Source organism: Hirundo rustica, chromosome 12, assembly GCF_015227805.2.
Source record: "Hirundo rustica isolate bHirRus1 chromosome 12, bHirRus1.pri.v3, whole genome shotgun sequence".
NCBI lineage: Eukaryota > Metazoa > Chordata > Aves > Passeriformes > Hirundinidae > Hirundo > Hirundo rustica.
The window spans coordinates 1,776,917-1,789,715 of NC_053461.1; the positions used below are offsets into that span (position 1 = coordinate 1,776,917).

The 12,799-nt window shown below is 40.8% G+C and overlaps 2 protein-coding genes across 6 annotated transcripts in view; one reads left to right on the forward strand and one right to left on the reverse strand.

Moving 5' to 3' along the window:
- APPL1 (adaptor protein, phosphotyrosine interacting with PH domain and leucine zipper 1) overlaps window positions 1-5,370 on the reverse strand; it is a 24,089-nt gene extending 18,719 nt beyond the window's left edge. Inside the window, exons 1-4 of the mRNA XM_040076211.1 lie at window positions 5,252-5,370; window positions 1,484-1,582; window positions 918-977; window positions 133-204 (exon numbers count right to left, since the gene is read on the reverse strand). Coding sequence (XP_039932145.1) covers window positions 133-204; window positions 918-977; window positions 1,484-1,582; window positions 5,252-5,305 — 285 coding nt within the window. The 5' untranslated portion in view covers window positions 5,306-5,370. The remainder of the gene's footprint in view (window positions 1-132; window positions 205-917; window positions 978-1,483; window positions 1,583-5,251) is intronic.
- Window positions 1-12,395, forward strand: part of HESX1 (HESX homeobox 1) — a 20,770-nt gene extending 8,375 nt beyond the window's left edge. Inside the window, exons 1-6 of one of the 5 annotated variants that reach the window (XM_040076220.2) lie at window positions 5,675-5,701; window positions 7,631-7,730; window positions 9,985-10,236; window positions 10,345-10,547; window positions 10,884-10,985; window positions 11,923-12,395. In XM_040076220.2, coding sequence (XP_039932154.1) covers window positions 10,053-10,236; window positions 10,345-10,547; window positions 10,884-10,985; window positions 11,923-12,021 — 588 coding nt within the window. In that variant the 5' untranslated portion in view covers window positions 5,675-5,701; window positions 7,631-7,730; window positions 9,985-10,052 and the 3' untranslated portion in view covers window positions 12,022-12,395. Of the gene's footprint in view, window positions 1-5,674; window positions 5,849-7,630; window positions 7,731-9,984; window positions 10,237-10,344; window positions 10,548-10,883; window positions 10,986-11,922 lie in introns of those variants that run through there. The other 4 variants (XM_058422229.1, XM_040076218.2, XM_040076219.2 and 1 more) reach the window with 4 other exon arrangements.
- Window positions 12,396-12,799: the final 404 nt, after the last annotated feature.

Below are 12,799 nucleotides of genomic sequence, written 5' to 3' on the forward strand. Positions count from 1 at the left end.
GCTGCAATATACAATGAATTGTTATCTTGTTGACAAATGAATGCCATTTCTGTACATCTGGCTTTAAAAAGGAGTAATTAGGCAGTTGAAGTCTGCACCTGACACCATTAGCAAAGCACATACAGCACTTACCTCATCAATCACTTTTGCAAATTGCTGCAGAGTTGAAGTCATGACTTCATCATCTCCCCCGAGTGGAAAACGCTGAAAAGGCAAAAAGAGTTATGTTGTTTGCAGTGTTTTCTGCCATTCACAAAACTGGATTAATCATCTCTATGAGTATATCAGGTATTCCATTATTTTAAAATATTACACAGTTCAGATACACTGAAGCAGTTGACCTCATTAGGTGGAAAAGGAAGATAGGTAGCAGCAGCCTCTTGATAGAAGCCAATTCTTGTTTTTAAGATTTTTAACCTCAGAAAGGGGGACCCAGCAGCAAAGCTACAGAGAATCCTTCACAGCACAGGTTATGAGGGAAGAAAGTTACAGATTCCACTCTGTGCTTTCAGAGATGGAATTATGCTCACAGAGGAAAGGATGGGTGTGATTTGGAGATTGCAATGCAATCTCTCCTCTTTGTAACTACTGATATTTAAGCACTTAACGGTAAACAGATTTATAAAGTAAAAACAAAACAGAACTACCCTAAGCAATTCTCAAAAAAACAAATCCAAAAGTAAAATATTTCAGAAGTTATTAGTATTCTTCATGGTAAAAGGAACTTCATTCTGGTTTAGTTGGAAAAACTAAAATAAAGACAGTAGATTCTTTTGGCAATGGTTTGAACCGCCAACCACAGCACTTCATTTTATCTGGACCAAATCTAAATACATTCTGTGCTGTGCTCTGGGAGATAAAAGACCTCAAAAATGCACAGTCCTGACCACACATAGACAACATGGTTTATGCAGTACCTGTTTCTCATATTCCTTCAGAAGCTTTGAAGTCAGATGAGTTGCTGCACTTAATTCATTCTGATTTTAAAAAAAAGAGAAACATGAAAATCAACCAAAAGTCTAACAGTTAAAGTATATATAAATTAAAAATACAGCCATAAACTCAGTTTTTTAGAAAAACATACAAAATAGATTCTGTTTCTGTGGAATTATTTCTAGATGAGTGAAAGATGAATATATCGTGGGTGAAAAAATAACCTCCCACTTGATGCATACCATTATACACACCTAGATCATCTTATTGTGTTCAGCATTTTAGAAACACTTGGGAAATACATTAGAGCTACTTGGAGAACAGAAAATATAATTTCACTTGTCATAAGAAATTCTGTAGCAAAAAGAATCACAATAATTTAGTCTTTACTACTCCCTACCATACAGAGAAACAATCATTCTTTATTTCACTTCTATGTTTAAAGCATATGGATGTTAAAGAAAAGCGTATTGCTCATCATAATGTCAAAAAAAGCAGGAAATATGGTTCCAAAGCCTTATAACACATTCAAGAACTTCATTAACACTACCTGAGCATCATATATCCTGTGCATGGCTTGAAACAACTGATTGATGTAATTGGATATTGCAGCAGCATCTTCTTCAAACACTCCCAGCAAAGAGCGGGTCTGTAGCAATCAAACAGCCAAAACACAAACATGACAAGTTAGAAGAGAAGAATTTAAATGTAATGGAATTTCAGTCTTAAATAGCATTATTTCAGGTTTCATTGCTGAAAATTTTATAAACCCTCAAAATAATGTTTAAAGGTATAATACCTGTTGCATGCCAAAGAATCTTACAGACATTCAAGCTCAGCCTTCTTCCTACTGTCAGCCTCTCTCCAGGTTAATACATTTTCAGAAAGGAAAGGGCCAAAGGAGATGGACAACTGTTAAATGTTGAAACTGTGGGCAACTACTGGGCTCACTATGGTACATCCCCAAGGAGAAGGGTAAAGATTACTGGTATTAAACAGCTTGCCAGGTATATACATTTCCTCTGCAGTGAGGTCCAAATAAAGGCTGTGACTGTCCCATACTGTCCAGCCTGACCACAGACAGTTGCTGGTTGTGCTTGGACCTATAATTTACCTGTGGAATAACCATCAATTCTGTGATCAAAAGGTTAGGAACTACACCAAACCAAACAGTACAACCTGCATCTGATTGTCCTCAACACACGTTTCTCACCACTGAAAGGGAGTGAAAAAATCTGTCCTTCTGTCCTTACCCCGGCTTGTTGTGTCAGTCTGTCTGTTCCTTAGCTGGCATCACCCACAAGCCTGATGATTCCTCTCCTGAACTCCACTGCCTGCATTACTGACGGTGCTTAGGAGCATCCACCTCAAAAACCAACCTCTTTGTTCAGTGACCACCTATTAGACTAAAGCACTGATCTCCATCTGTAAGCCCAACTGTCCAGCCAGTTTTTCCACTCAGGTCACAGTCCACAGCTCTCCCTCTTGGCCAGAAGAATGCTGCCAGCCCATGTCAGAGCCCTTGCATAAGTCAGGGCGACTGACATCCCCTGCTCTACCTTCTGCCCAAATGACTGACTTGGTAACAAGGCAATCAGGTTGCTCAGGTGCCATTTGCCTGTAAGCTTAAATGAGATGCTGACTGCGTGTTCTTGCATCCTTTGTGCACTTGGAAGCAAGGTTATGAGGATTTTTCATGGCTTCCTTCCACCAAGACAAAAAATCCCAAAGGAGAAAAGCAGAGGACGTGCAAGTAACTCTGCACTAAGCTGGCTTTTCTTAAAACATTGGTTGGGATGCTTGGCTGTAGAAGCAGGAGCCACAAAGGAAATACTTTAGCAATGTTTTAGCAAAAGAACCGTGCTTTGTTTCTAGGTTTACACTAAAATTAATGCCCAGACAGAAGACTGAAAGAATCGTAAGGACATAAATGTTTTCTTTCCTCAAACTACGATTGTTCAACACTTGAAATTGAAAATTCCATGTTTTAGTTTTCCCTAGGCTGTCTTGAAATTACTGAAGTCTTTAGTCCATCTCCCCTTGAAACATGAAGGTCTTTTTCAGCTATTTCTGATTTTTTGCTTTTAATGTTAATCAAAGAGTACATTTTAAACTAATATAAATTACATTATTTAACAATTCTTTTGACTAAAGTTCTTTTATCTAAGTTGCATTAGATGCCTGGCTGTATCACAACTACTGTCATGCTATATAATGTCTAAAAGATATTTAAATATTAAGAAGTATAATCAAAGGGCATAATCAACACCATAAATAGTTTTAATACTGGTTCTAGTTTATAAAACAAGTGGGAAGAGGTTTATAAAACAAGTGGAAACAGCCTTGACTGTCCCAATAAAGTAGACATACATGAAAGAATGCAAAAGAAAAAAATTACATGGTATTATAACCAATTAATTATATACTCATAACCTTTAAACCTGAACATAAATAAACCTGAGTTTGTCATTTTAAAGGAGTATTATGTAAGGTTTCTATATTATACTTACTCTTTAAAACTGAACATTGAAAAAAAATATTTCTATGCTTTATTTTATATGTATCAGTTATTAATAGTCAGCTGCCAAAATAACACCATATGACACTGATGGCAAGAAATTAACCTGAAACTGTAAACAAGTTGTGGCAGACTTCTGCTTAGCAGAAAATAAGAGGAATTCTTTACTTATGTTTCTAGTTAAACTTCGCATCATTTTGCATGTTCTTCAGCATTCTCTCGACTCGTTTGTGAGCAGGCAAATAGGAGAGGCCGAGGGAGAAGCTGCACAAAGAAATGCCCTCATCAGAAGTCAGTGTTAAGCCTTCTATGCCATCAGATGGAGGACACTGCAAGTGATAGGCAACAGAGCCTGTGCTACCAGAGTCTGGCTTTTTTGTTGTGCAGTGCTTTGGGAATGCAAATCAGTGTGAGCAGAAACTCTCTAAATACACCCTGAGTATGCGTGTAATATATGTCCTAATGAATACATAAATTGCTCTGTTTTGCATAGGAGACGACTATGTAAACTTGGCATTTGGTTTAGGCCAGACAAGCGGTTAGATTTTTATCCTGTGACAACAGGAAATGAATGGGTTTGGACATTTCTGAAAAGCCTTTTCTTCCCTCAGACACAGAATAAGTTTGATATGATGTTTACATATCTACAGTCAGTGTGTGAAACATGAAATCCGGGCCATAGAGCAGCACTAAACTACGACCCAGGTTAATGAGCTTTTCAATATTCCAGCATGAACATATCGAAGTCATGGCAACTCCTCCAGAGAAGGTTCTGCTTTCTTCAAGCAACATTTGATGCCACCTCCATTGCACTGATTTCACAGTAACAAATTAAGTAATGTAACAAATGGACTATCTTAACAGAAAACCACTGAGTCCTTACTAGAGGACATTTTAGGAGCTAATTTTCCCTTTTTAACCAGTGAAAATGTCGCTTCCTATGACCAAGGAATTAAAACTACCAGTGCACATGCTATTGCAATATAGGACAGCCTGTTCACTACGTAAACCATGCATCAGAACAAGGATCTTAATTCAAAAGATTGCCATTAAAGAAAATATATTGCAAACTTTTTTTCTCACATCTAAGAAGCACGGTACAAGGACTTGCTGCTGCCAGCAAGAGAAACCAGATCAACTGAATAAAGCATTTCGTACTTCAGAAAGAAACTCCAGTCCACTACAGGGCATCAGTGACACACATCAGGCAGCAGCAACGCAAAAGAGTCGGAGCAAGGAGAGAGGCCTCCGGGCACCATGTGCTTCCCACCTACTCTCCGCACTGACCACCGCCGCGACCTCACCCAGCACCTGCTTTTCATACGGCTCTATTAAACCGTAATGCACCTTAGTGAAAAACAAAGAGGAAAAATCGCTTTGAGAAGGCAACACGGGTTTTGTGGTCACGAGGTGTCCAAAATCGAGCCTGGATGGGGCTCAGGGAGCGGTGCCAGCACTGCCCTGACGGAGGTGCCCCAGCCCCCGCAGCACCCGGGCCCGGAGCCGCGGCCCCGCTCCCGGCCCGCAGCACTCCCAGGAGCGGCGGCGGGGCCAGCGGGCGACAGCGCCGAGGAGCTCCGGGAGGGCGTTCGCAGGACACGGCCCGGGCGAAAAGCCCGAGCCGAGACTGTCGAAGCCCCGCGGCGCCATGCAGGCAGCGTCTGCGCCGCGCTGCTGGGGCACTCCGCTCCCTTACGGCCGCCACCGCGGCTCTCCCGAGGCCGGCAGCGACACGGAAGCAGCGCTGGGCCCGGCGAGCAGGGGCCGGGCCCGATGCGGCCTCCGCCGGGTCTATCTCACCTGCGGGCTATCCTCCAGCGTCTCCTCGATGGGCAGTTTGTCGATGCCGGGCATGGCGGCGGCCGCGCTGAACGCCCGCGGCACCGCTCCCCCCGCGCCGGCCCGGCCGGACCCGCCCCGACCCCCGTGCGCCGGACGTCCCGCCCGCCGCACGCCCGGCGTGCCCATTGGCCCAGCCGCCGCCTGCCTGGCTGCCCATTGGCCCAGCCGCCCCCTGCCTGGCTGCCCATTGGCCCAGCCGCCCCCTGCCTGGCTGCCCATTGGCCCAGCCGCCGCCTGCCTGGCTGCCCATTGGCCCAGCCGCCGCCTGCCTGGCTGCCCATTGGCCCAGCCGCCCCCTGCCTGGCTGCCCATTGGCTGGAAGGCCCGCCCGTTGGCGCGCAGGCGCGGGGATGAGGGCGGGGTGGCTCGTGCGCAGCCCCTCAGGGCGGAGGCTCCGGCGGCTGCCCGGTGAGCTGCTCTCTGTGGGGACCGGCTCTCTGTGGGGAGCGGAGCGGAGGCAGCCAGGGCTGTGTCCTCGCTGAGGTGACTGCCCGGCAGTGCGGGTCATGGGTGTCGAGCAAAGTATCCTCCTGTGCTTCTGTCTGTGCTCCGGAGGTTGGTGTCGTCTCTTCACGGACAATTACCTTGAGAGCCCCTCCACAGCGGGAGATCTCTGTTGGGTCCCTGCTGTTATAGAGCATCTTGAGCTCTCTTGCCGTATTATCTGGAGCATCCCGTTTGGGAAGTCTCGCTCTTATCCCTGCCATGTGGATGGATCCCAGGTGGAGGCCAGTCACTTCTGTGCTTGCAGTGAGAGAACAAGAGACCTTACGCTCAGACAGGAGAGATTCTAATTAGATATTAGAAAATAGCATCTCGTCTCTCTTAGACTGAATAAGTGTGGTGCTATAGTTGGTGGCAAATTTTAAATGCTTAAAACTACTGTGAGGTCTCACTGGAATCAAAGTAGACTGGTTTAGTTCTGAAATTACTTAGAATTGTGGAATCCCTAAGGTTAGAAAAGACCTCTAAGATCATTGAGTCCAACCAATACTCCTGCAGCCACTAAACCATGTGCCCAAGTGCCACATCCTCACCTCTTCTGAACCCTTCCAGGGATGGTGATTGCCAGTTCCTGACCATGCTGCCCATGAAGAAACTTTTTCCAATATCCAATCTAAACCTTTCCTGGCACAACTTGAGGCTGTTCCCTCTGGTCCTGTGACTTGTTACCTGGGAGAAGAGACTGACCCCCATCTGGCTACGCCCTGTCCTGTAGTTTTAGGGAGCAGGATTTCGTAGACTTGATGATAGTTTTAAGCTGGGGGGAAAAAAAAAAAAAAAAAAAAAAAAAAAAAAAAAAAAAAAAAAAAAAAAAAGTGGGGTGGGGGGGAAGGCTGTTCCTGGGTTGGTTTTGCCTTTTTTGGGACCACTTGAAGTTAGTCTAAGACCAAGTTAGAAAGTACATGAAGTCATTCAGCAGAGCAAATGGTTAATGATTGTGCGGTCTTGCTATGGAGACCATTCTTTGTATTGTATCAGGTTATTTACCTCTAAAAGCAGAGAAAGAACAGTGCTGATGTGTTAAACTTCAAAGATTTTTGAGGTGGCTCTTTTGTTGTTATTTGTTGGTTTGGGTTTTTTGGTGGGTGGTGGGGTTTTTTTTGTTTGTTTGTTTGCTGTTGTGTTGTTTCATTTTTCCCTGTAGGGAGTGGTGAAGAAATTTCCAAGTTAATACTCTGTTCAGTCAATTAATTTACCAGCTCAGCTGGTGACTCACCTGACTGAAGCAAATCACAGCACCACTCCCTTCCCCTCTCAAGAAGGGTAATAATTCAGGGTTATCATATTTTAAACTCTAAGTTGTATCTGCAGCCCTGTGACAGGACATTTAATATTGGTTCATGACCTATATAAATATATGTGCTTTCTGGTTTTGAGACAGTTAAAAGCAGTCTCCTGTAAGAAATTGCTCTGTTTTGTACTGTAAGATCATTTTCCCAGTGGAATTCAGGAAGGTAGTAACTTTAAGCCGATTTAGTTTAGTTAGCTTTGTGTATTTACAGCTGTAAGTAGCATCCAAAAGTTTTATTTGAGCTACAAATTTGACTGCAACAAATGTGATAGTAAGGAACTGAAGAGTCCCTCTGTATCCTCTAAGTGTGGTTTTAGTGTTACACTGTTTTCAGCATTGTAGACCTTCTGTTAGTGTGTAAGGGGTTTTTGTTGTTGCTTGGGCTTTTTTGATTTGTGAGGTGGGGTTTTTCTGTTTGGTTTGGGGTTTTTGCGAGGTTTGTTGGGTTTTGTTTAGTTTGTTTTCTTGTTGTTCTTTCTGCAAAATATCTACTAAGAGGCCTTAAAAATGTGGGGAACTAACACTTGGCACTTTGTCAACAGGGAGAAGAGCAGTGAGCAGATCTTTAGAGGATTCCAGGTGTGTGCCCTTATGGAGAGAACATTCTGCCTCTGCTGGAGGGTGAAAGTAGGTGTGGATAAGGTAGGCTTTATTTGCAGTGTTTCCCTCTTTTTAACACACTGTTTCTCATACTTCTGCTAGTGGCAACCTTGGATTAACCTTGAACTTACCTCCATGCACTCAGATATCCTGTGTCAAAATAGCTTTTACTTCAGCCAAGAAGTGGCTAACTGCTTTTGTTTTGTGAAAAATTGTGTTACCATTTTGAGGTATTCTTGCTTTGAAAAAACTTGGTAACTTTAAATTTGGCTTTGAGTATACTTGCTATTCATATTAAAAACAAATTTGAAAGAGAGCTTTATGCAGCATGGCTTCTGAGGTGGTGAAATACTGCCGGGTAAAGATGTTGTGGGAAAGATGAGGTGAAAGGTAAATTTTTGGAGTATGATAAGTGATCAAGAAAGATAATACACACCACTTATACCCTTTTTAAAAGCTGAAAATATTGCTCAGGCTCTAGTGAAAGGTGACCCAGCAGTGGAGTAGCAGTGGGGGAGAAGAGCAAAAGGCAAGAGTAAGAACTGGGGCTTCAGACCAAAGTCCCCAGGAGCTCTCGGTGTGGTCTCCTCAGCTGGTGTAGGCAAACCTTGGAAGCTTCCCATCTCTGAAGAACGAGAGCTTCATCTACTAAAGGGAACTCCACTGTGCCTGGGCAAAAAACAGTGGTGCAAAGTCTGAAAGGGAGATTAGTTTGCTGCCTCATCAAGTATGTGATGCTGTAAGAGGATTGGATTTGCATATCCAAGGAGCAGTGAGTTTTCCTATTATTGATTACTTAGGATTCCCAACTTAATGTTTGCTGTGTTGCTCTAATTGCCCCTACCAAGGTATTTAGTTAAAAGTCTATAGGTAATTTCAAATGGGTTGCAAGGTAGTATTGGTCAATACTAATGGGCCAAAACAATTAAATACAGTTTTCAAGAGAAGGCTTAAGGTCTGTTAATGGTGACTGGAGCTCATCTTGCAAATGAACATTTCGGGTGGATGAATGCTGCCTCAAGATCCGTTGGTATGTGTGAGAAGTGTCCTTGGCAAGATCACTTCTGGAATTGTCATTCTTATAATAGTTTGGTTTGACGGCAATCTTACTGCACAACACAAAGCCAGGCCAGTAGGAGGGGTAACTTTTCCTACTGAAAGAAAAATATTGTTTTCATTTTTGCCTGTTATTTTTGGACAAATCTTGATTTTATAGTGTCTCTACAGAAATTCCTCCTCTTCTTGTCCTGAACCAAAAGGTGTTTTTGAGTATGTGATGTAAACTGCTGTGTGACTGACAGATGAGTTTGGATATAAAAATGTTATCGTTGGTATTTTCATTATAATGGATGAAATCAAGAATTCTGTCAGGCTTTGAGCCCCATTGCAAAGCCTTTATCTCCTTTCTTCCAATTATTCATAATTTTTTTGTCATTTGAAGAGTTGGCTCTGTAGGATTTAAATATGCTTCTGTTTGCTGTAAACCTACAAGGAGGCAGAGACATCTGCGAGAAAAAGGATTCTTTAAAACCTGTAAATTTGAGTATACTGCTTCTATTACTTGAAGTTTTGCTTTTAGGTAGTGAAGAATTAACAGGAAATTTCACATCTGGTATGTTTCAAAAAGGCTGCAACAAAGTTATTTTAATAATAATAATAAAAAAAAAGAATGCATGAATTATTTAAAATAGTTGGTGCAACTGTTCCTATTAACTAATCCAGGCACTTGGAAGGCAATTACACTGAGCTTTGACAACACTGCCAACCCACTGCACAGTGCCTTATGCCAAAAGCTATTGTTGTTTTATTGACCACGTTCACCATTACATATGCATATGAAAAAACAGAGGCATTTTCATCGGGATTACCCTAATAGCATTAAGAGATTATTTTTTAAATTTCCTTGGAAGGAAATTCACTTAAATGAGATTAGTTATTACTTGACTGGTTTGCTATCACGCTTCTATGTTTAGGTAAGTGGAGTCCATTAGAGTATAAAGTTTTTTTAAAAACTGATTTTATACATTAATGATTTCAAATAAAAGAGAAGTACTATATTTGTGCACAGCTTCTTTTGAGAAAGTTAAGTCGATGCTCTGGTTAGGAGAGATAACACTTTTCGTCCCCCTTGGTGGCCCCCCTAGTGTCACCATTAGTTGCTAATTACTTGCAAACAAATAAACAATTAACTCCTCGTGCCTCTTGGTGGGAGAGTTTTCATTGACATGCTAAAACTTTCTAATAAAAGATTTTAATTAATGACGTTGCAAATCCAACCCCCTTGTCAACGTTGGAGGACTATAAGGAGGACATGTGGAGAAATGCAAGTACGGTACCCGTGCTACGCTGGCTGAGGGCGAAGGCATGGCCGGTCCCTCGCTGTGTGCTGCCACCACCGCGGATCTGCACAAGGTGCCCGGCTTTGGAGAGACCAAAACCACACAGTGCTCCTTTTCAATTGAGAGCATATTGGGACTGGAGCAAAAAAAAGATGGCATTCCAGCTGGGAAACCTCACAGACCCTGGATGGATGCGTGCACCGGCTTAGGTAAGTCAGTCTGTTTTGTAACCTCTTAAGCTTTTACCCTTGCAAAATACTGGCATGTTTCTACTGCAGACCTGTAAATTTAAGCCCTCCTTTTCTTGCTCTTTCTAGTTTTAGGTGATGACAGTAATCCCCATCTGCAAATCCCTGTTTGCTCTGAAAATCCATTTTTTCATGCTAGAAGTGATCCAGTGCAAGAGGAAAAAGTTTTGAAATGTGAAAAATATTTTTCAGTCACTGAAAGGCTGTCTTTCCAACGAGAATTGAGCTGGTACAGGGGTAGAAGACCAAGAACTGCGTTCACTAGAAACCAGGTAGGGCTTTCCTTAGCATTTAACAAATGAGTAACAATGTAGTTTAGTAAAAGGTTGGAAGAAACCTCGGATAAGTTCAGTGTCATGTAACTCTGCAGAGAGAAATGTAATCAGGAACTGGTGAAAATTAACAGGAATGTTGCTAATTTCAGCGAATCTGTGTTTATGCATGAAATCAGAATTGTGCAAACACTGATCAGAAGCCTCCTGTTGAACAAACTAATTTTTTTTTTTTTTTTTTTTTTTTTTTTTTTTTTTTTTTTTTTTTTTTTTTTTATGAATTACTGCTATGGATATAGTGTTGACTATTCAACAAGTGTATTTTAATCTCCTCAGATTGAAGTCTTGGAAAATGTTTTTAAAATGAACTCCTACCCCGGCATTGATATAAGGGAAGAGTTAGCTCGCAAATTAGGTTTAGATGAAGACAGGATCCAGGTAAATAAAAATTTAAAAATTTATTTGAACTTTTCTGTAATTCCAGCTATATGTAGTCTCTGGTTATATACATAAGTAGTTTGACAGCAGTAATGAGAATGTTAATACTCTCAATTTAAATCAATGTGCATACATAAAACATGGCTTCAGTGATCTGTGAAATGGAAACCATTGAATTCCTTCTGAATTCTTTCCATAGCATTGATTCATCACTATAATATTCCCACAATGCCTGCTCTGTTAATCTCTAGTTATTATGTGCAGAACTTGATAATTTCCTTAAAATAATTTTGATATTTTACTTGTCACCATATTTGAGAGATAAATTTGAAACAGGTATGGATGTAATTTGTGTGACTGCCTGCATATTCTGTGAGACTGCCAGCAGAGCAGATATGTTAAACCAGTGTTTGAACCTATGTCTTTATCTGGCCAAAAGCAAAATCTATTCAGGGATGTTAATTATTGATTTCCAGGTAGTTCAATGTGAAAAGAATCATACTGTAAACATGAGAATTTGGGCTTTGCTTTGTTGTTTATCAGGCTTTTGTTGCAAGTATTATATTTGGCTTGATGGGAAACTTGATGCTGCAAATAGTTAAGCAGCTAAGAAATAGCACCATAAGACGTGTGAATTCCAGATGTTCAGGATCTTCCAGGATATGATTCTGTCACTGAATTTAATATCAGTTTTTATATTAATTACAGTGAAGCTGGTTTCACTTTCCAATTCACCTGGAGATATTATTTTCTTTGTCTGTGGTGTTAAAATTACAGGTAGCTACATGCAAATTTTAAATTTACATTGAACTTGCAAACTGCTGTCATCACGCAGCTGTGTGATGTTGTCATGCTGTGTGAATACTTTTAACTTTCAAATATTATTCTGCTTCCACTGCTGTATTTCTGAAAACCATCCCTTCTCTTTCCATTCTAGATCTGGTTCCAGAACCGTCGTGCAAAGCTGAAAAGATCACACAGAGAATCTCAGTTTCTAATGGTGAAAAATACTTTCACCTCCAGCCTGCTAGAGTAGAAGGAAGGATGGCTTGCTGTTACAGTACTACTACAGAAAATGAAGAATTATTCATAACCTGTATTAAGTAATGGTAGAGCAATTATGATTTTATGCCCAGATTTGAAAGTTTATTATAATTTTCATTCAAATAAACTGTAAATATTTGAAGTATTATAATAATCTACTTTTTGTGGGAAAACATTTTGTATATGTTTGAGTAAGTATTTTCAGAGATTTTGAGATATTTTTGCAGTTTAAAACAATGCAAACCCTAGGTTGCCAAAGAATATCAGCTACCATGAATTACTGCAGATGACTTGACAAAGCTTTATGATTTTAGAAGAAGTCTGTTTCAAGTCTGATATAAACCATATGCAAAGTAGATTTTGCTACTAGAAACAGTTTGTCACACTGGAGTTTAAATAGCTTGTTTATAAAGAATATGATCGTTTTCATAAATATAATTTTTAGAAAAAGGTGTCTCCAATGGAAGGACTAATATTCAACTGACTCTTCAGTTTTAACAATTGTTCTCTTAAAAGAAGCTGACAATGACAAGCTTTTTATATAATTTTAATTAATTTTTGTTATTTACCTATTTAATTCTTTAACTTGGTTATCTCCTCTCTTGTCAGTATAAGTGTTCCAGTTATGCAAGTTGCCCTGTTACCTTTTAATGACAGAACGTAGCATTTCATGGGATCGATCAGTGGGGACCAGACCAGATATTAAGATCATTGCCATTAATGTTGGGGTGTTGAATTCATTTTTAATCAAACAGTACATAAAAGTTAAT